Below are 21,999 nucleotides of genomic sequence, written 5' to 3' on the forward strand. Positions count from 1 at the left end.
ATAGGTAGATGCTGCTGTTATGGTTAGCAACCGAGTTGTACTTAATGTACGGGCCACTATTTGTAATCATAAGTGGTGTTGAACTGTACGGATGCATACTGACAGGTGTTTCAAATATTTCGACCATTTCATTTTGCTACACATAGTTGTAGTATAGGATCCGATTAGATAGTGCAAGGGTAAATAATATTGTAGCCTGTTGGCGTATGCATGTTACGTGTGTGTGTTGCGCACACTTACAATGCCACAGCCAATCAGCTTTAGAGCCTCATAAATCTCTCATCATTTTATTATACCCTTTGCTTTCCCCCCCTCTTCTATTTATGTCTGTCTGAGCCATAAATCAGAGATATACACAGAAAACAGCGTCAAATGTCCCCGGTGGGCAAATTTGGCTCGCTATTAGCTTTTTAAAAAATGTTTTTTTTTTGGTTTTGGGGGGAAGGGGTTGGCGGTGTGGCTATGAGCTCCAAAACACAAAGACAAATTTGTTGCATTGCAGTCACGAAATGGATAGCGATTATGAAACTGCCTTTACCTTTGTCATTAAAGACCTAGCGTCATTCTGTGTTTGCGTCTTAATGTTAGAAGTGTCTACCTTTCTTACTTTTTTCTTTTTTTTTTACAGATTTACAGCAAGTAAGAATGATAAAAATGTAGTCCTGTCCCAGATATGACACTGATACAGCATTACGCCTTTCTCATTGAAGACCTAGCATTGTTTTTTAAATCATCCATCCATCCACTTTATGAGTCGCTTATCCTCACAAACATAGAAAAACAATTACTTTTGAATCAATAACTAATTGTTTGTTTGACTAATATATATTTTTTTATCATTTACAATAAATAAATGACCAATTTTTAATTAGTGCAACAAACACGACAGGACTCTTGATCATGTGGGGGCCGTACGTGGCCCGTGGAAACATGTAGTACTTGGCCCTGTTATAGAAAATAGAGATCCACACATGATGATCAACTCCCTGTGTGATGATGTCACCTAATCTGTATGACTCATCCAACACACAGACACACACATGCACACAAATCACATCTCTGAGGTTAAAGAAGGTCTTATGGAGGCTTTGTTTGAAAATAGTGTCATGGAATGGTTTGAATCAGTCGAAAAAATGTGGGAGGAGGAGGTAAATATGTGAATTGCCTCCGAATTTGAGAATTTTATTGTGAAAATTCAGGAATGTGGGCATGATTGGAATGTGGAAAACAGTTAGGTGTCCGGAATGAGCTGAACAGTTAGAAGTTTGAACAGTTTGAATTGGTCAAGAAATGTGGAAGGAGGTGGTAAATTTGTAACGTTTCTCTTAATTTGGGAATGTTATTTTATTATATATTTGATGTCAACGAGGGTGTTCTTTATCTTCTTTATCTAGTCCCGTATATGACCTAAATGAGCTGACGATTTTGACGTTGGAATGGTTTGAACCAGTCAAGAAAGGTGGATTAAGGTAAATAAATAAATAAATAAAAATAAAATGTCTCTTCAATTCGAGACATTTATTGTGGACATTTTGGAAATGTTACTTTTAAAAGTGTGGAACTGTTATAAACTGGATCCAATGAATAGATCTGATGACCCTCGTCGTCCATCGTCCATAGGGTGTCCTATAAAGATGCTAGTTCAGGAAGGGCTGTGTTCTAATTGCTGTGTCTAGACAGGAGAGAGGATGACTTCATCCTGAGAGACCTCTGTACTACACCACCTCTTCCCAGCACCCCCCGGCTAATGTAACACTACCCACCCGTGGCTTGTATATATGGCCGGTATGACAGCACCTCTTTGGGTTCAAATTAGTCGATGCGTCCCCAACCCACCGACCGTTGGGTAATTGAATTGGCCTGTGACAGCCTGCAGCAGTACTCATACTCCAACACATGCACACACAAGACAGTGAACAATGACAAGGGAGGGTTTTAGCAGTTGTTTTCTTTACGTTTTGTTTTTTTTTTCAACAAAAAATAAATAAATCCAAAAAATTGCATCGCAAATGTGAATCTGTCCTCAATTGCATTACCTGGATAAGCAAACAAACAAATAAATTAATTAATAAGGTGGCACGGTGATGATTGGTTAGCACATCTGCCTCACAGTTCTGAGGACTCGGGTTCAAATCCGGCCTCCCCTGTGTGGAGTTTGCATGTTCAGGGTGTACCCTGTCTTCTTCTTTTCGTTTCCGCAAAGTGATGTTATATGATGGTCTCCCATTTCTTGAAGGGGTGAGAGTGAGAACAGGTGCTAAGGAATACTACTTTAAAAAGTGGGGTTTCATCGGTTTAAATGTGTTTAAAATACGGTTATACGGTCTCTAGCTATCACAGATTTTCACCTATCGCCGTTGGGTTCGAAACATATCCCTCGTGATAAATGGGGGTAATGTATTGCCCCAAAAGTGGTAGAAGTTGGAGTTCAGTTGCCTCAAAAGTCAGCCATTCTTGAGAGACTTCAGCTCAGTGAACATCTAGAAGGATGAAAGTGACTGGCTGCTCATTGCAATATGAGCAATACAATAATATATTTGTATGCTATAATCTCAATCAGAGCTATTTAAATCACTTTAATTAACCGGATTATAGGGGTCCTTTAAAGAATCTCTCTCTCTCACACACACGCACACACACACACACACACACACACACACACACACACACACACTAATATAAACATATATGGATCGAGCATGAAAATAACCATGTTTGTCATGCATATGCAGCGATGGCTGTTAAAGTGTGTAACTCAAGCAGTGTACAAAAGCCACAGCTGTCCCACCACAAGCGTGCACTCTTTAAATATTCAATGCAGCAAGGGGTGCGACAGAAGGTGGGCTCGACGGTGCAAACTTTAATCTTGGTAATGCACAGTCAGCTCCTTCATCTTGTTGTTGTGTGGGGGACGGCACAAATAAAATGCAAACACACGCGCGCGTGCACATGACCATGCACATATATGTATTGAACACATGCTAGTAGAGTAAACTATTGCAGTGCACCAAATGGATGCATTTACTGTATTATTCAAGATCACATTTTGTTTATGTATTTACTGCAGCATCCTGTTTCTGTGCTACTCAACTGTGGAACAAACTTCCTGAAGACCTAAGATTTGCATAAATCTGCAAAACTGCATAACTATTTAAATCTGGCCTGAAAACATTATTGTACACTGCTGCGTTTTCATTAATCAATAATATTATTATTTGTTTACACCATCTTCCATTTATGAATTTAACTTGATCATTTATGTGTTAGGCATTTTACTGTTTTTGTTCCTAATTTTATGTTGTATTTTCTTCTTTTCATTTAATCCTGATTTTAATCAGTATTTCTTCATCTCTGTAAAGCACTATGGATTTTTCTTGTATGGATTTGCCTCGTATATGAATGGTGCTAATCAAATAAACTTGGCCTTTAATTATTACAATTTTAAATTTATTATAATTCCTCAAAGAGGGATTCAGTTATTAAAACTATGGCAAACTACACTAACTAAAAATAATTATTTATTTTTAGTTTAACACAAAGACATATCAAAGAACTTCAACAGTGAAGTATAAATTTGTTTTATACTTTTAAACATTTTTTGTTAATAATTTAACTCGGTGATTTAACAATGCTTTCTTTATTCACTTAATTAATTATTTTATTACATATTTACATCCATTTATTCATTTCTATATATTTTGTATTCATTTTGCTCAGTAATTGTTTAACTAATTTATTTTAAATTAAATTTTATATAATAATAATTGTACCTATTTAATTAATATTTAAAAACATTAACGAACGAATTTGTACAACTAAATTAATTATAAATACTGTAATACAATTTAAAAAAGGAGAATGAGCAATCATTATTCAAATGAATTATTTTTACACACACATTTTGGCTTTTGTTTCAACCTCAGCTACAAATTACACCAACTGCCTATAAAAAATTAATTAAAATATTTTTTTTTAAATTACAATTTACCTTACGTTATCTCTTCGTATGACAAACAACCAGGCGGTGGCGGTAAATAGTTCCTCCTTAAACAATGTTTACAGAGGCCGTGTGTCACCGGACAACCTACCTTCCCGCAGCCCGCCTCTTCTCGAATGTGATTAGCCGTTGGGTGACAACTACCTAAAACTCGTTTTCCGATTGGCTAACAACCCTTGTGCGTTGTACCCCTGACAGACGACGCTAGCTCGCGAACGACTTACTCCAAACGAAAGCTAACCGCGGAAGAGGGGAGGCACCGGAAAACGAAAACAAAGCACTTGACTGCTAAAATTCCCGACACGCACATTTTTCTCTTTTGTAAGGAATTCGCCGACTGTTTAAAGAAAAGGTGCATTTTTTTGGGGGTGGGGGGGTGATAAGGCTGGCCTTTTCGCTGTCAACCGCAGCAACAACACCTGAACGAGTTTCACAGCTGGACCTCGCCAATGTGCTCTTTGTTTACCTCCAAAGAGCGCCTCGTCAAATGTAAGATATTTATGACCATTTTCATGTCACCCCATTGACATATACTGCATAGTGGGTTGATGTCGCCTTTGATGTATTTCCCGTTTTTCACCCAGTCGGGAATGGTGAATATCCACGGCTGGAGGTGACGCGTTGTGCTGGAATGGAGGTGAGCATATATATACATACATACATATACATATATAAAATCTAATCACCCCTTCAAAAGCCAGGTTTATGTGATGAAAACAGTGTGTGAAAAAAAATTAGACCCAGATAAATCATTTCCATAAATAATTTCCAAAAATGTCTTTTTTTTTATCCCGAGGGGGTGGGGGTTAAAAATAAACACACCCTCTTATAACTGGGATGTTGCTGTGTTCAGAATTAACCAGTCACATTCAAACTCATGTTAAATGGGAGTCAGGACACACCTGCCACCACTTAAAAGTGCCGCTATTAACCCAAAATAAAGTTCAGCTGTTCTAGTGGTGTCTCGTGAGCTCAAATAAAGTCTGGATATTCTTAGAACACACTGCACTGCTCTGCATTGGTTAAGTCCATGTGACATATTCCCTTCATTGCCTTGCACTAGCCTGTGACAGTTTCTGGAGCTTTAAGTGGATATTTGGCGATTTTTGACAAAATGGTTGCTTGTGTGCCTGTAGGCTGTTGGACTCACAAGCCGAGTCGATGCATTGTTCCCTGAACAATCCAAAAAGACTGTGCCTGTGGGATGTAAACCCTAAACCCAATTACTAATTAATTAAAAGATAGCATCATTACTTTTAAAACTCATTCACTGACAGCCTTCCCAGTTAACATGGATATTTGACTTCCTTAAAGCCATCAATGGCAGTGAATGTGTTCAGCAATGAATAATGAATTTTGTGTCATAAATGATATTTTTGGAAAGTGGGGGTTCTTACCAACGCATGCCGGTCTTGGTTAAAAAAAACTAAACAAAAAAAAGTGTTATTTTAATAATCGGAGCCTAGTTCTTTTATAGTTTGATTAGAATGAGGCTTCTGTGGATAATATCCCTTACATATAGTACATTTTGGAAATTGTCAATGAGGACAAACAGGATACAAAAAAGGGAACATTCGTCCTCTGCTTTACCTGAGATTTTTGTCTCTCTACATGGCGAAAGGGGGGTGCACGATTCCCCCCTCCACCCAGGTCCCCAGTTCCATCTGCGTCCACAAGTACCACTGTCTTGACTGATGTACTAACATACAGTTCAGAATTAACTAATATTCCTTTTGTCATGTTTACTTCACATCATCTTTTTATTTACCCCTTCTCTTCACCCCCGGACGTCGCCAGTCAGTAGCGACGGCCGCGGCGACTCAACACTGACGCCGTTGTAACTGCGATGGCGCACTTCGACACGGAGTACCAGCGCCTAGAAGCGTCGTACAGCGACTCCCCGCCGGGCGAGGAGAACCTGCTGATGCACGTCCCCGAGGGCGCTAAATGTAAGAGACTCATTAAAAAGACAAATCGTGGTCTCTTCTAACAATATCCCTAAATGGCATTTTTTTATTTGCAGCCCAGTGGCACCATATCGAGAACCTGGACCTGTTCTTCCAGAGAATATCCTTTTAAACTTATGGTCCTCTTCTGCTAAGTTTATTTATTGTCTTCATTTGTGTAGACAATACTGGAGGCTCATCAGGAGTTTGAGATTACGAACGGCGTTTAATCAAGTAGTTAGTGCAACAACGTAAGAATACTTGGCACAAGAAAGCACGCTAAGTTACCGCCATACTTACTGTTTTTTTATTTGATTTATGGCCGAGCAGTGTTTTTCTATACTTAGTGTATGACTTACTGACTGTGTTTGCATGGGAAATTATCCAATTTGAAATAGGGCTGAAGGATTAATTAGACAATTTAAATAATTCTATTTCATCCAAAGTTAGAAGCAAAATCTCTGATTGGAAGCTTATCTTACACTTATCATCATGAAGCAGAATTCACCAAGCGTATGAGATTGTTCTTCAAATTGTCTTAATGCGTGAAGCTGCAACATCCGTGTGAACGCTCACTTAACTGAGTTATGTCCAAAATCGACAAGCGAATAATTCGACTGGTATGCGTCTGATGCGGCAAACTTTGAAACAGCGAATAACAGGCAGGACGGAATATCAATCTATCTTGGCGGAGCCAATAAAATAATTCCTTAACGTGCTTTACGTTTATAATTTGCATCAGAAGAATGGATTCACGTGTATGCTCTTGGGAGAGATCTTCGAGCTGGTGTATGCCGTAGCCTCTAAAAGTCTTTAAAGCATTTTTTACGAAATACTGTTTCGATGCCTTTTAATGAGTGCGGTGCATCTGCACAGTCAGTTGCTGTTTGTGGTGGGCTTCACCGTGTTCCTTGCCAACTGCGTGGATTACGACATCCTCTTCGCCAACAAGTTTGTCAACCACACGGATTCGTCCAAGGTTACTCTGCCCGACGCTTTGGTGCCCGTGGACATCTGCAGCGCACGGTAGGACTGGTTGATGAATTGATTTTATCAATTAATTAAAATTTGTCAGGATTATTTGGTTTTTTTAGCAGCGTCCGTGGTTCTAAGCTCATCCCTACTTAAGAGCATTAACAAAATGGCTGCAAACGGAGAGCTAGTTTACAGAAGCGGAGTCGGTTTTGTCAATTTAGCGATGTGGTTGCTGTTTAGCGAATTTTCTAACCACTCTAGTGACTATTTTTCAAAAAAGCGACTTGCAGCCAGTTCCCACTAAGGCCTGATACACACAAAGATTTTTCGTCTCTTAAAAGTTTTTTTTTATCCGCTACACACCCCACACATTAGGACAAAATCAGGCATTCAACAGTTTTGCTCTTCATGTGTGTGGTGTGCTCCGAGAATCTCAATTCAGCAGACCACACACAAAAAGATTCTGTTGACCGCCGATCTGGAAGTCTCGCGTGATCAGATGTTTCAAAGCATGAGAAGAGAGGAAGGGTAAAAAAAAAAAAAAAAAAAAGCAAAACTTGTTTTCATTCTCATTTACTTTTCTCATTAGCAGAGAAGAAAAAAAAAGTTTAAAATAAAAAAATTTCAGGCCATATTGCCCACCCAAACAGCGGGTGGTCACATCCTGTAATAGACGCTGTGTCTCAATTTGTCCACTCAAACAATCGCCTCACCCTGATTATGTTACGATTAGTGAGTGTCTAACCTAAAAGTACAATTTTGTTTTGTTCCATATTTTTATCAACAATAATGTAGGATATCCCTAATGTTCTATATAGTCACCTGAGTATTTTTTTATTAGTAGTATTTTCTTTTTATTGTTGATCATGTTTACGAATGTTGAATAACTGTAATTTCAACTTTACATCCAGCCATCCATCCATTTTCTGAGCCGCTTATCCTCACAAGGGTCGCCGGAGTGCTGGAGCCTATCCCAGCTATCAGGGGGTAGGAGGCGGGGTACACCCTGAACTGGTTGCCAGCCAATCGCAGGGAACATATAAACAAACAACCATTTGCACTCAAATTCACACCTACAGGCAATTTAGAGTCTTCAGTGTTTTGGGGATGTGAGAGGAAAGCGGAGTACCCGGAGAAAACCCACGCAGGCACGGAGAGAACATGTAAACTCCACACAGGCGAGGCTGGATTTGAACCCGGGTCTTCAGAACTGTGAGGCAGATGTCCTAACCAGTCGTCCACCGTTCAATAAACCAATAAAAAAAATGAAATATTTTTTTATACTCTTGTCATTTTAATTTTTTTATAAGCCTTACCCTCATCTGCAGTCAATTAAATTAACACCCCCAGCCACTACATGTGCAAATATTGTAATTTGCTTTAACATAGAGTTTACAAGTTGGTTAATACAGTAAAAGTGTTGTTGTTGTTGTTTTTGACCACCTTGGGCTTAATTAAACAGCCATATCCGAAACAACATTAATCATGCTTCCTACAGGATCTTTGTGTTTTCTGTAAGAACAGCCCTAGTAAAGTTATCGATTCTGCGTGCAGCATCCGAGACAACGCATTTGTCATCTTTGTGCTGTTGATCTCCGGGGTGTTTTGGCTCCATCGCCTGGTGAAATTCATCTACAACGTGTGCTGCTACTGGGAAATCCGATCCTTCTACATTAACGCTCTGAAGATGACAATGGTGAGACATGCCATCTTGTCACTATTGCCATTTAATTGAATTGAATTAAAAAAAGAATAATATATACATTTAATTTAACTCATGTTTTTTTTTACTAGTCGGAGCTGCCGTACGCAACATGGCAGGAGGTTCAGGCTCGGATAGTAGAAATCCAGAAGGAACACCAGATCTGCATCCATAAGAAAGAGCTGACGGAGCTTGATATTTATCACCGCATCCTACGCTTCAAAAACTACATGGTTGTTATTTGTCTGTGTGCCGCATTGTTATTTTATCCAATAAAGCTCCCATGTGACCTCAGGGCCCTATGCTGTCTCTTCTTTTGACTTCTGCAGGTTGCCATGGTGAATAAATCTGTGCTTCCTGTGCGCTTTCGCCTTCCTCTACTAGGAGACGTTGTGTTTTTCACGCGGGGCCTCAAGTACAACTTTGAGCTCATCTTCTTTTGGGGGCCAGGTTTGTATCTTCACTGTGCATGTGTTAGTTTTTTTTTTTTTATTGTTATTTTTAATACATTTGAAAAAAATGAAAGTTTTTCATGTAATTATGGGATGTTGTGTGTAGAATCTTTAGGAAAAAATTCGGAAGAAACTATCACTTGGATAATGCAACCACTGTATGTTGTAGGCCGATGCATGAGCAAGTGCACTTTGGTCTTTGAATTATTATTATTATTATTTTTTTTTTATTCTGATTATTTGTATTATGCAATGTGGCAGTTGTCATTAATAACTCACGGAAGAAACAGTCACTTGAATCATAAAACAAGTGTATGCTTTGCACCGAAGCGTAAGCAAGTGAACTTGTGGTCTTTGACTTTTTAGATGACTATTTGGAGTCTTTGTGTTTTTTATGTAAGGTGGCAGTTGTCATTATAATGACTGGCAGGCTATAGGATTGCATTGATTCTATGACACTTCCAGGTTGGGTGCCCACTAGTTGGACCAACGTTTCCCAACCTTTATTGAGACCATATTTTAGATTACGAAAGTCTCACGGCACACAACCAGACAAAAATGTCACAAAAAGTTTATAAAGTTCTGTATACTAAAATATTTCCATCTCAATTTACTTACTCGGTCGGTGTGAAATCTGGGCCTGTTACGTTAAACACAAAGCGGCAACAGGTGGATACATGGATTAATTACAGTATACCTTTTGCCATCTAGTGGATGAGCATTTAATTTTTGTGCCTGTCACTATACGTTGCTGACATAGATGCACAATGATATGTTATTTGTAGTAAATAGATATTTTTTCCACCAAATTCCACCAAGCGCAGTATAAATTGTTCAGGTTAATTTCTGCCTTGTTTTGCTTCATTAGGCTCGCTTTTTGAGAACGAGTGGAGCCTGAAGCCGGAGTATAAGAGAGGAGGAAACCGTCTCGAGCTGGCCGACAGACTGGCAACGCGCATCCTGTGGATCGGCGTCGCCAACCTCCTCCTGTGTCCCGTCATCCTAGTGTGGCAGATTCTCTATGCTTTCTTTAGCTACACGGAGGTACAGCTTTTCACATGCTCATTCAAACTCGAAATTTCGATCAAGAGTGATGATGTATGTATGTGTGTGTTTATCAAGGTGATAAAGCGAGAGCCCGGTTCTCTCGGAGCGCGATGCTGGTCTCTTTACGGCCGATGCTACCTGCGCCACTTCAATGAGTTGGACCACGAACTCATGTCCAGACTTAGCAAAGGCTACAAGGTGAGTGTGGTTTATTTGCCTATGTGATTATTATAAGCATAACTCCAAAAACTCATGAAACTTAGTGGAGGGTTGTGGCATGGGCCAAAGAAGAAACCATTACATTTCGGTTCGAATCATTGTAAAAATGCCAATCCACAAAAGCAAAAACAGACAATTGGGCATTCGCAAATTCACCTATTGAGAATTTTTTGGGGTGGGTTTCGTGCTCGGGCCATAGCCAAGTCTATTATAAAAATGTTGAATATTGTTTTGCTGCCATCTTGTGGCCCTTAATTACTTGCGGATTTTCGCAATTTTGCGTCAAGGCTTTCTTAATAACGTGCCTTATTTCTTTAAAATACCTATCAACACAATCATAACACTTCTTTCTTTAAGCCTTGCTGAATAAGGTTTTGAAGGGGCGGTCCGATCTCATGCAAGTGAGCCACTGCTCATCCTGTGTGTGCGTGCGTGTGTGTGTGTGTGTGTGAAGGAAAAAAGCAACCTCCAATCGAAGCATGGATTGTATTTTCACTCGTGGAGGCAGCACTTAATCATCATCACCATCTTTAGGTATATAAATCTTCTCTCACTTCTTCCTCCTTTGTTCCTCTTTTACATGCAGGCCGCATCCAAGTACATGAACTGTTTCCTCTCTCCTCTGCTGACCGTGGTGGCCAAGAATGTCGCCTTTTTCGCCGGCTCCCTCCTGGCCGTCCTGATCGCGTTGACCATCTACGACGAGGATGTGCTCGCCGTTGAACACGTCCTATCGTCGATCACGCTGCTGGGAGTGTGCATTACAGTGTGCAGGTAGGTAATTTGTTCCATTTAGTGGCAAGATAATCTTCAATGCAATCTCGTTTTAAGGATTGGAGTCATATGGGATTCTCCTTTGTCCTCAGGTCATTTATCCCTGATAAGCACATGGTGTTTTGTCCCGAGCAGTTGTTGCGAGTAATTCTGGCTCATATTCATTACATGCCTGACCACTGGCAGGGCAACGCGCACAGATATGAGACCCGAGACCAGTTCTCACAGGTCTTCCAGTACAAAGCCGTAAGTATGAATAACAAAACAAGATGAAATATCAACATTGATACCGGGGGTCGGCAATCTTTTGTGCTCAAAGGGACACATTTGATTTTTGAAAAAGGATAAATGGGCGGGAATGTACAAGAGCAGCATTGAGAATGAATTAAAAGTAATTTAAATCTAATCTAAGCAAGAAGGAAATAAAATACAAAAATGAAACATGGTCAACAACACAGGAAGGCCAGGCCGAGATTCGAACCCCAAACTTCAGTACTGCGAGGCCGAGGTGCTAACCACTCATACGGCACAAATTTTTTTCTTGGTTTATCATTTACAATACATCAATTAACCAATTATGTCCTGATTTAGAATTATTTACTTTTTAAAACATGAGTAAATACTCCATTTTAATTCACCAATTTTAGGGCCAAACCAGCTAAATTAACGCAACAAATATTACAGGATTCTTGATCATGTAAATGCCCGGTGAGATGGATTAATGAACGGAGCAGGCGGTATGTAGCCCACAGGCCAATACCTTGCCCAACCTGATTTATACGGACATTTGCTCGTCAGGTTTTTTTTCTTCTTGTAGGTGTTTATACTAGAGGAGCTGCTGAGTCCAGTGGTGACTCCCATCATTCTCATCTTCTGCCTGAGGAGGAAGTCGCTGGAGATCATCGACTTCTTCAGGAATTTCACCGTGGAGGTGGTGGGTGTGGGAGACACTTGCTCCTTTGCCCAGATGGACATCAGGCAACATGGCCACCCTGCGGTAAGGGTCTTTGCCTTTCGGTCTGGTACACTTACAGGCCATTGCATTAAATACACCTGGACTGGGGCCTCACTTATCAACGCTGCGTTTTATTGCAAAATTATCTACAGTTATTGGTATATGGCCACGGATCTTTTTTTTTAAAAATTGTGGGGGGGGGGATCTTTGAAATTCGACCACTTCTTTTTTTCTCCTCGTGTCCTCCCTGTCATGTTGTTTATTTTATTTATTTTTTATTTTTCTGCACAACGTGGTGTCATACATGGGCAAACAAATATGTACACTAGCACTTTACACATATGGTATAAATCATTAAAATCAACTTTTTGCATTCACATACAATATGAATGTTAGGGAATACAGGCAAAATGTAACGTAGACTACACAGGCTATTAGTAGCATGTATCAGGAGGGGGGGGGGGGGGGGGGGGGAAACATTCACTTTCAGTTTCACTTTGACTGCACAAGGTACATTCAAGGATAGCCAACAAAACAGGACATCTCAAACACAGATATTTTTACATAGTTGCTAATGAATTATATTAATAAACAACAACTTTCCAGAAAATGGCGCCACAGTAATACTATTATTAATTGTTTTGGCGTGAGCACAAAAATGAATCTGAGCTTTTCAGCGAATAACGGACTTTTTCCCAAAATACAACCGCACATAGGCAGAGGTTCACTGGAAAAAAAAAAAAAAAAAAACAACTACAAAGATCCTGACAAACACGGAATTAATTGATTAAATATATTCATTGCCTAGCCCTGGTGGCCAATGAATTAAAATGTGTATTTCTACATCCGCAGTGGATGTCCGAGGGGAAGACTGAGGCATCCATCTACCAGCAGGCAGAGGACGGCAAGACAGAGTTGTCCCTGATGCACTTTGCCATCACCAACCCACAGTGGCAGCCTCCCCGCGAGACCACGCACTTCATCAGCCAGCTGAAGGAAAGAGTTCAGCGAGAGGCCACCGGGGCTCCCTCAGATCCTCATCCGCTCTCGGAATCTGAAGTACTGCACGCGCACTTGAGCATCACCGTTATGATAAATCCCCCGCTGATTTGATCTTTTTTTTTTTTTTTTTTCAAATTTTAGCCGAGGAGCCTGATTGCCAATTTTCTTGTGGCGCCGTCAGCTCTGGCCTCTGTTCATTTTGGCCAGGATGGTTCATTGAGTGGTCACGCGGTGGCGGCAAGCGACGCGGTGGCGGCCTTACGCTCACTTTCCCCAATAAGCAGCAGTCTTCACCTGAGGGGCAGCTTCGGTGCAACTTACAGGACCGCCGGCCACGCCTCCTCTATGAGCAGGACCATGGCTGGCTCCGGGTACAAGCACTATGTCTAAAAATAGTACAGCAAATAGCATATTTCCAGTTCAGCATTCGCCTATTTGCAAATTTTCTTTGTTTTTAGAACCATTTCTCCGTAAACTCACCTATTCTCTTTTTTTGTAGTTAGCACAAAATAAAAAATATATTTATAAAAAAAAAAAAAAAAAGGCAACGCACCCTTTTGTATCACATTTCATAAACAAAGTAAGTCAATTAGCTTTACATAATTATAAGTACTATATTTAAAAGCATTTAAAAACACAATACAAAAAAAGGCAGTTTAATGGCTACTAGCAGCTAATTCGCAGTGGAGCTGTCTAATTCGCCATCGGCTCCTACTCACTACTTTTCAGAGCTGACAGCCTGACACAGTTGCAGTTCCTACCGATCCATTTTTAACAAACAAAGCTTACTCTCATGTCCTGTAAACAAGGTACCATGCTACTGTAGTTTGACTCTGGACTCTTCTTGCTTGTGGAGTTTGTTAGGTTTTTTTGTTTTGTTTTCTGAAAACATTCAAAAATGCCTTAGGCAATTGTGCTATCAGGCTAATGAAATGAATTCTTCAAATAAATGGCGCCTCTCTACCTTCCTGGTACTCTTTGCAGTCCCTAGCTACTATGTGATTCAATACAGTAGTTCATTTGTCATTTTCCTCTTTTAAATCTTGTACGCTGTCTGTTTTCCCAAAGGACGGATGCCCGAACCGTGAGTTCAGGCAGCAGTGCGTGGGAGGCTCAACTCACCAGTTTGGTCTTGTCAGAGTACGCCTCCATGGAGATGAGCATCCATGCACTTTACATACACGAGGTAAGTGGAAGTGTCCACACATGCGTTCTTGATCTCATTTTTCTTGAACATCTCCCATTTTGTGTCCACCTCCTATGGACCTTTTCATAATGTTTGAAAATGATAGGTAACAAGTTTTAGAAAATATAATGGCAAGCCTGCTAGTTAACGTCAACTCTAGAGTGCGCCTGCCATTTCAGCGTCAAAATAGCATGTGTGTTATAATCCATTAATTAGCAATACTAATTTCCCTATTTCTGAATCAACGTACCTGTTGGAATGTAAATTAGGGCCAACGAACCATTTCCTTTGAAGCAATTTACTTCACATTTTCTTTTCGACTGACACGTCACACATTCAAATTACGACGGTAGAGAAGTAGGCTAAAATCACCATTCAAGCCATTTACCCTGTTTTCTCAATCGCTCTGCCTTGGTCAGATGACGTGTAAGGGTTTGTTTACTAGTGGTGCCATTGGAAAATTGCCACCTGGAAGTACGTTGACGTCATGTTGAAAATGTTTATTCTTTTTATTCAGTTGCACAAACAGCAGTTCCGAGGCGATACGCTCTCCCGCCACACGTGGCACAGGCAAGAGAGTGACGAGAGCAGCGACAGCGTCCCAGACGAGGTGAAGAGCGTGCCCGGCACCCGCTACAAATACTTTCCACGCTCGCACACATTCCCTACCATGGTGCCCAGTCCCACCGCCATCCCCTCTTCGGCTTCCGAAGGGGCCGCCGCCGCCACTGGTCTGGAGGGGGCATCGTCACAACAAGGTGGCGACCAGCGCCCATACAGCGGTAACTAGAACAACACCCAGGAGGGCATGGTTGAGCAACATGCAGGCCATAAGAGCATTTGATGCAGCCTGCTGTATGACTGTGAAAACAAATATGACTTCAGATGAATAAAAACAACTAACACACAAATGTTCGTAATACATTGAGCCCCTGCAGAAGAGCCGCAAATAGTGAAAATCGGCGAGCTGTTGACTCAAAATGGTTATGCTGTACTGTTAGACATTACAAGATGGCAGCAAAGTGGCAAATGGCTACTTTTGTCAAAATAACGCGCCTCAACTCACTTCAACAGTTCCTTGGTACAAAGATGGTACCACAAAACTGTGAATAGGTAAGATTTTCAAGCAAAAAACTGATAGGTCCCCACCCAAAACGTGCAAATCTGCAAATGTCAAACTGCAAATATGCAAGGGTGCACTGGATATAATAGTAAACATTTGTATTATCATTCATATGCTGTCATTGATCGGTCATATGCTGTAGATCAAATTGAACACTGTAAATAAACTGTTACTTCATGCCTTTGTAACAAAAAGGCATTAAAATAGAAATTTAAAAAAAAGCCAAATAAATCCAGAATCATTAAAAACAATAATATACATTAATATTAAATAAATAATAAGTAGCACCTTACGAGACATATTCCATGATTAAAAACTATTTTTATCTAAATATACAATTGATAGAAAATTTGTATTAATGAATACTAGATGAATAAAAATAAATAAATTAACTGAAATATTTTAAGATTTAATTTAAAAATAAAATATTGAATAATAAAAGTAATATAAATACTAAGTTAATCTAATAAATACAGTAAATGTAATATTACCTAATAAAAAAATTAAATAATTTAAAACTAAATGTAATATACAAAATAAGTGTTACACTAAACAATAGAAAATTAACCTGATATTTGTATTCAATAAATATGTAAGTAAAATATTAAAAAATAGTAAATGAAAATATATAATCAAAAATAATTAAAAGCAAAATATTGTGAAACAAAGATACGAAAAATATGTACTCAATTGATAAAATCCAAATTTCATAAAAAATAGTTTAATAAGAACTTCAGGAAGATTTTAAAAAAAGTTCGATCTGCACCTTTCTACAGAGCCAGACCCCTGCTAACTTGAATGTTTTTTCTTATCATGTTTGAAGTATGTATAATGATTGAATTGATCAGAATATTTTGGTTACATTACTTCGCTACTGGGAGAGGCAGGGAAACACTGATCTAAACTGATTATTATTAAAATGACAAAACATTTGATACAGCTCGTGTATTGGACCTCATTAGAAATTTGACATTTTTTTAACAAGTCCCTCCCCTCCAGGTTCTTTAGGGGCAAGGGGAAAGGTGACCAGGTCCGCCCGTGCGCCGATGGGTGGCTGGTCAGAAGAGTCGCAGCGATCTGCACCACGCTGCCACGAGTCACTACCGGAGGACAGCTCCGAGGACGAGTTGCCACCGCACATACACAAGGTAGCTTTGAAACTATGAGCTGTCCCTGAAGTCTGGACACATAGGGCTGTATTCTCCCGTTTGCCCCGAAGTCTTTGCGCACTTTTCATCTATGCGTATTCTCCCTTCTAGACACTCACTGCACGTAACCTGGGAATGAGGGCGCAAACAACAATTCATTGAATTCTGAGGATGTCTGCAAATCGTGGCGCATGGAGTTTGCTTGAGACTTGTGAATGTCATTGAAATCCATGAGAAAAATAAAGCACACTTAAAATATGAAAATACCTCACGTAGCACGTGTCCTCGGGCAATCGGGGCAAGCTGACCGCTCCGGCCACGCTTACACTTCAAAGGAGAGCGTGCTATTGTGTTTAATAATTAAAAATCAATTTTTATCCGATAAACCGAGGGCATAATCGGTAGCATACTCGATTCTAAAAAAATTTTAATAGCTGCAGCCCTAAATAAAATGTGCTTGACATAATATTTTTTGCCTTTGTGGCCAGAAATTCGGGACAACCTGTAGAAAGGCTGATCCTGTTTAGTACACATAAACAGAGAAATAAACTGACATCTCTGTTGCTTTTATTTCAGGTTTGTTAGTTGGTACATTGGATCAACCACTGGGTTCCTTCTCTTCAAAGAAACGTAAACACACTACCCTTGACCGGACCTTTCTCCTGGACTCTGATACAAAGAAGAATTCATCAAAGCGGACCCTGAATTGATTACTGTGGGTTGCATTGGTCATTAAAATTATCGCGGGGGGCTGCATAATAATGTTCCTAAAGTTTTTGAGACACTAAAAGGGAAGTTCTGTAATTTTTTTATTTTTTATTTTTTTTTTAAGGAATGAATATACACGACTCACAAAATGTTAGGGGTATTTGGCTTTCGAGTAAGAGTTCAGAATGAATTCAAAATGCACCATAACCTCTTCAGTTGGAACTTAATTTGACCTGAAAGCACATGTCAGTGATTTTTGCACAACTTTCTGTTCTCCAACAAGTAGCAAATCACAACAGGTTGTTGGATCTAGGACTGGACCCATACATCTCTTGGCTTCATGAGAATTGTTATTTCAACTGTTCTCTTCATCACATCTTTAGAATTTTTATATCATGATACCAAGACACTGTCTTAAGTACAGGAAGTTCTGACAGGAAATTGACCACTGATTTTACAGTACCACATTGTCATTAGCTGGTTGCAACAGAGACAGGAAGAGTTCCAAAAAGACAGAAGCGGAGGTCCTAGGAAATTTTCATGGATCAAACAACTGTTATGATTTTTGCCGTTCACATTTTAAAGTTAAGTGAAGGTCAAATTAAGTTCACCTGTGAAGGTTATAGTGCATTTTAAGTTTGTCCCAAAATGTCACCAGAATATCCCTAACTTTTTGTGAGGACAGTAGTGTGTCTACAGTATACCACTACCAATACAACGTGTACTTGCTCGAGCTTGCAGGTTCAGCGCCAATCATGTTGCACATGTTCCATTACATAGTTCAAGTTCTGTGCTTATTTTTAAAAATGGGTTATGCACACTTACTCTAAATAAACAGATTTGGGTGGTCTGTGAACTGTGCAAAAAATATTGAGGTCATATGAACCCTTCTCAGCATAACGTGCATGACTATCATCCATTAATGCTAACTAAGAGAATAGCTGTTAGTCCATCATAACAATAGCAGCATGACTCAAAATGTCATCAATTCACCATTCTCGATGCACTTTAATGACTCGTTAGAACTTCTGTTAGGCTGTTTGCATGTCTCGCCTGAACGTTTACGTTTTTAAGCTGTGTAATTATGTCACTCACTGAAGGGATGTGCCATGAAGTCGACTGTCAATCAAGTTACATGCTGGTGGTTCAAGAGTGTAATAGCGACCTTTTATTGTTCTTGTAAAATAACTGCTTTGTATAAATGTAAATTCAGCCATTAAACTGACGGAAACTATTTTCTTCCCGTGCTGTGCGTGCTCTAGCCTTTTCGGTTTAACTGGTTTGTATAAATGCAAATGCAAATTCAGCCATTAAACTGACGCTTTGCTGTACGAGCTCTAGCCTTTTTAATAGATTTTCCAAAGGGACTTGTCAGAGCCCGGATAGCTCAGTCGGTAGAGCATCAGACTTTTAATCTGAGGGTCCAGGGTTCAAGTCCCTGTTCGGGCGAGCTTTTATTTATTATTTTTTTTAGTATAATATTTTCTTCGATAGATATAAAGCAGGAAAATATATTGACTTTCTCGTTCGGTCAACTGTAATTACGTTAATAAACTGACGTAAAACGCCGTCATGATTTGACTTGGCGTAGCACCGCGTATTCTCCCGAAATATTACATAACTCTCTCTCTCTCTCTCTCTCTCGCGCGCGCTCTTTCGCTCAGGCCCTGACCCTGATTGGCTCTCGGAGCAATTTATTCAAGCATTGCGACTTCAGGCCGTGATCCTGATTGGCTCTAGGGGCAATTTATTCACGCATTGCGACTTCAGGCCGTGACATGATTGGTCACCAAGTTTCATTTTGGAGAGGCGTAACCCACGATAGGCGGGTTCTTGTCGTTGGTGTTAAATGACCTCACAATTCCATTGGCCGAAGACGTGGAACGCGGCGATTTTGATTGGCTTATTCGTTCGCAAACCTTAAATTTACTTGGCGGCCATATTGAATAGGCTGTGTTTGACAGTTGTGTGTCTCAAGGAAGCTTGAAGATTTTTACATGCTAACTTATGTTCGGAAGGAATATAAGTTTTGCTTTCAAGTCCACTCGTGACTTGCTTATGCTGCATTTTAATGTTTTCCTCTCAACCAGGAGATGGACGAAGATGAACGCCAGAGGAAACTAGAGGCTGGGAGAGCTAAGGTTAGTGGCTCGGCTAAAAGTACGCGCACGCTAACGTTGGAATGCTAGCATGTTAGCCAACTCTTTTGTCACGGATCGTGTTGTTCACCGCTGGGCTACGCTCATTTCACGACTTTTTGTCAACTGGTCATTATTATATGTCTGTCCTTTTTGTGGTTAGTTGTCGAGGCAGTGTTAAAATTGCGACGCAAACTCGTTTGGCGCGCTTACTAGTTGGTCCAGTGGTGATGACAATAACATCGATGGCCACTTGGCCAGGTAAAGTTTTCCAATCCACGCCGTTCTTTTGCAGTGAGGAAAGTTAAGCCAAAAAAAAAGAAAACAAAGTCTTCACTAATTTTGCTCCTATATCAAATCAGTGCTAATATAAAGACTTTAAGATAAAGAAAAACAGTTCATCCGTACCATACTCCCAAACCACCACTGGTTTTGTTACGCGTTTTTAAATAAAGAAGAAAACAGCACTTTATTGTTGAAAACATTCAAAAAAGAGATTGTAGGGAGCTAAACTGGTTTTACAAAGGGTAATTACTGTACGTTGGGACAAGCCGGTCGTCGCAACAACTGTGCGCCTGAGCTGTGCGCTACAGTGAGTGACGTCAGGAACATGACCGGTTCCTGGAGCCGCTTGCGAGTGTTCTCATTTTGAAGGTTTATAGGGTTCAGTAAACGACTGAAACATACATTTGCCTGTAGAGCTGTGCGATATGTTCAAAATTGTCTCCCAAGAAGGGGCCCAGTGTGCTTACTTGAAGCTTTTTATTAGTCATTCGTGTAAAATATGTTGTGTATGTGGAAGACCGTAGTGTACTTTAATCAACCTCCGGGGCCCCCACACAACACTACTGCAAGCATGAAGGGACACCACCTGACGCATCTACAGAAGACATTAACCAAGGCTATTCTGAATGACTAAAAATACTTAAATTTGAAGTTCATGTTTCAGTATCTATGATTCAGCTAGTTTTACTGATTTTTTTTTTTTTTTTTTTTTTTTTCTCTCTCTTGGTGGTGGTATCTTTTCGGTATCGAGGTACTTCATGCAGTATCAAAGTCAGAATTTTTGTATCATGACAACACAAGGTTAAAATCATTCTAACACCTCCGTGGCGCATTTAGGTGCATATTTCAGATTTCATCCCTGATAATCTCACTGCAGAAGTCATCTAACATGCCACGGAAGCAGTCGGTAAGTAAGGACAAAGGTGATTTAACTTTGTGTTGTTCTTTTGGATTCACAACTCTTGCGGGTGGTCAATCAGGGTGTTCTGCCTTTCTCCACGCCAACATTCCACTGCTGTTTTTCTGCAAGGAGGTATGGTCAAGCTCATGAATGAGGTTGCTATGGTAATTCAGTGTTGCTTTAAATTTACAGTATTTGGCACTTCCCAAAAAAGAAAATCCATGTGCACAAAGTGTCCTCACTGTAATCTTATCAGTAGGCTTTACACGATCAGGATTTTGGGGACTGATCACCAATCAGCGAGTTTAAAAAAACGATAACCGATCACTGATCCGATCACAAGATGGAGGAATGTGTCTATTTAAATGACCTGTTCATTTACTGTATATACGTGTGTACTCAATTGCTCAAAAAATTATATTTACAATAAATAATGTGTCTTTGTTCTTCTATGCCAGTGAGGCATAGTGACAGACAGAACAAATGAATGGTCTACTATTAGATGGCAGAAAGTAAATACAATAATTAATGGTATATCATAAAGGTTGGAAATCATTGCTCTAGTCAGATTGTGTATTCTAATTAGTCAGGTCAAACCAACATTACATGGCAGAAATCATGGGTTCTAACTTACTGTTATTAAATTACTTTATTTTGAATTAAATGACTTCACCCAAGCGGCACGGTGGACGACTGGTTAGCACATCTGCCTCACAGTTCTGAGGACCGGGGTTCAAATCCCAGCCCTGCCGTGTGGAGTTTGCATGTTCTCCCCGTGCCTGCCTGGGTTTTCTACGGGCACTCCCGTTTCCTCCCACATCCCAAAAACATGAATGGTAGGTTGATTGAGGACTCTAAATTGCCCGTAGGTGTGAATGTGTGCGTGAATGGTTGTTCGTTTATATATGCCCTGCGATTGGCTGGCGACCAGTTCAAGGTGTACCCCGCCTCTCGCCCGAAGATTGCTGGGATAGGCTCCAGCACGCCCGCGACCGTAGTGAGGATAAGCGGAACGGAAGATGACTGAATGAGTGACTTCACCCACACCGAAACTTTAGAGCATGATTCGACAGAACGGCGGCTGATCGTAAAAAAAGCCCAATGATCGTAAAAAACGATGATTGATTTATTGCAGTAGTCTGACAGTGCAATCGTGAAAGAGCAAATTTGTCTTGTAGTTTGATCTGGGCATTACGTGTTGCCTGTCTCTGACATGTTGTCTGTCCCACACTGCTGACATGTTTTTTTATTATTTATTTATTTATTTATTTTTATAAATAACTTCATTGGCCGTCAGATATTTACAGTACTAGTCAAAGACACGCGACAAGGCAAAACAAACCAAAAAACTAGCTTTTGGATTCAAATATACTGTGCACGCCGTGACGCGGAGTAAATGTCTTGAGGAGCCGATCAATGACGTCATTGATCGGATCGGCGA

At 40.1% G+C, this 21,999-nt stretch overlaps 2 protein-coding genes and 1 non-coding gene across 13 annotated transcripts in view; all 3 read left to right on the top strand.

The window, feature by feature from the left end:
• The first annotated feature begins 4,189 nt into the window (after positions 1-4,189).
• Positions 4,190-18,565, top strand: atg9a (ATG9 autophagy related 9 homolog A (S. cerevisiae)). 2 transcript variants are annotated; one of them, XM_061795344.1, is made up of 20 exons: positions 4,191-4,486; positions 4,582-4,634; positions 5,795-5,946; positions 6,021-6,064; positions 6,668-6,732; positions 6,820-6,969; positions 8,473-8,614; positions 8,713-8,853; positions 8,950-9,070; positions 9,941-10,116; positions 10,195-10,317; positions 10,925-11,112; positions 11,205-11,358; positions 11,930-12,109; positions 12,920-13,126; positions 13,211-13,440; positions 14,138-14,255; positions 14,773-15,037; positions 16,378-16,526; positions 17,103-18,565. In XM_061795344.1, exons 3-20 carry the CDS (start codon positions 5,844-5,846, stop codon positions 17,109-17,111), a joined length of 2,565 nt encoding a protein of 854 aa, XP_061651328.1. In that variant the 5' UTR covers positions 4,191-4,486; positions 4,582-4,634; positions 5,795-5,843; the 3' UTR covers positions 17,112-18,565. The 2 variants fall into 2 exon arrangements, with proteins under 2 accessions (XP_061651329.1, XP_061651328.1); XM_061795345.1 differs by lacking the exon at positions 17,103-18,565 and having other exon boundaries at positions 4,190-4,486; positions 14,773-14,865; positions 16,378-16,520.
• Positions 18,566-18,610: 45 nt separating this feature from the next.
• Positions 18,611-18,683, top strand: trnak-uuu (transfer RNA lysine (anticodon UUU)). The gene has a single exon. It is a non-coding gene; the product is annotated as a tRNA-Lys (tRNA).
• Positions 18,684-19,168: 485 nt separating this feature from the next.
• Positions 19,169-21,999, top strand: part of pcnt (pericentrin) — a 57,282-nt gene continuing 54,451 nt past the window's right edge. For 7 of the 10 annotated variants that reach the window (XM_061793709.1, XM_061793716.1, XM_061793711.1 and 4 more), the window contains exon 1: positions 19,169-19,375. In XM_061793709.1, coding sequence (XP_061649693.1) covers positions 19,328-19,375 — 48 coding nt within the window. In that variant the 5' untranslated portion in view covers positions 19,169-19,327. Of the gene's footprint in view, positions 19,376-20,494; positions 20,565-21,999 lie in introns of all 10 variants that reach the window. The other 3 variants (XM_061793712.1, XM_061793715.1, XM_061793717.1) reach the window with 1 other exon arrangement.

The sequence above is a fragment of the Phyllopteryx taeniolatus genome, chromosome 13 (assembly GCF_024500385.1).
Source record: "Phyllopteryx taeniolatus isolate TA_2022b chromosome 13, UOR_Ptae_1.2, whole genome shotgun sequence".
Lineage (NCBI taxonomy): Eukaryota > Metazoa > Chordata > Actinopteri > Syngnathiformes > Syngnathidae > Phyllopteryx > Phyllopteryx taeniolatus.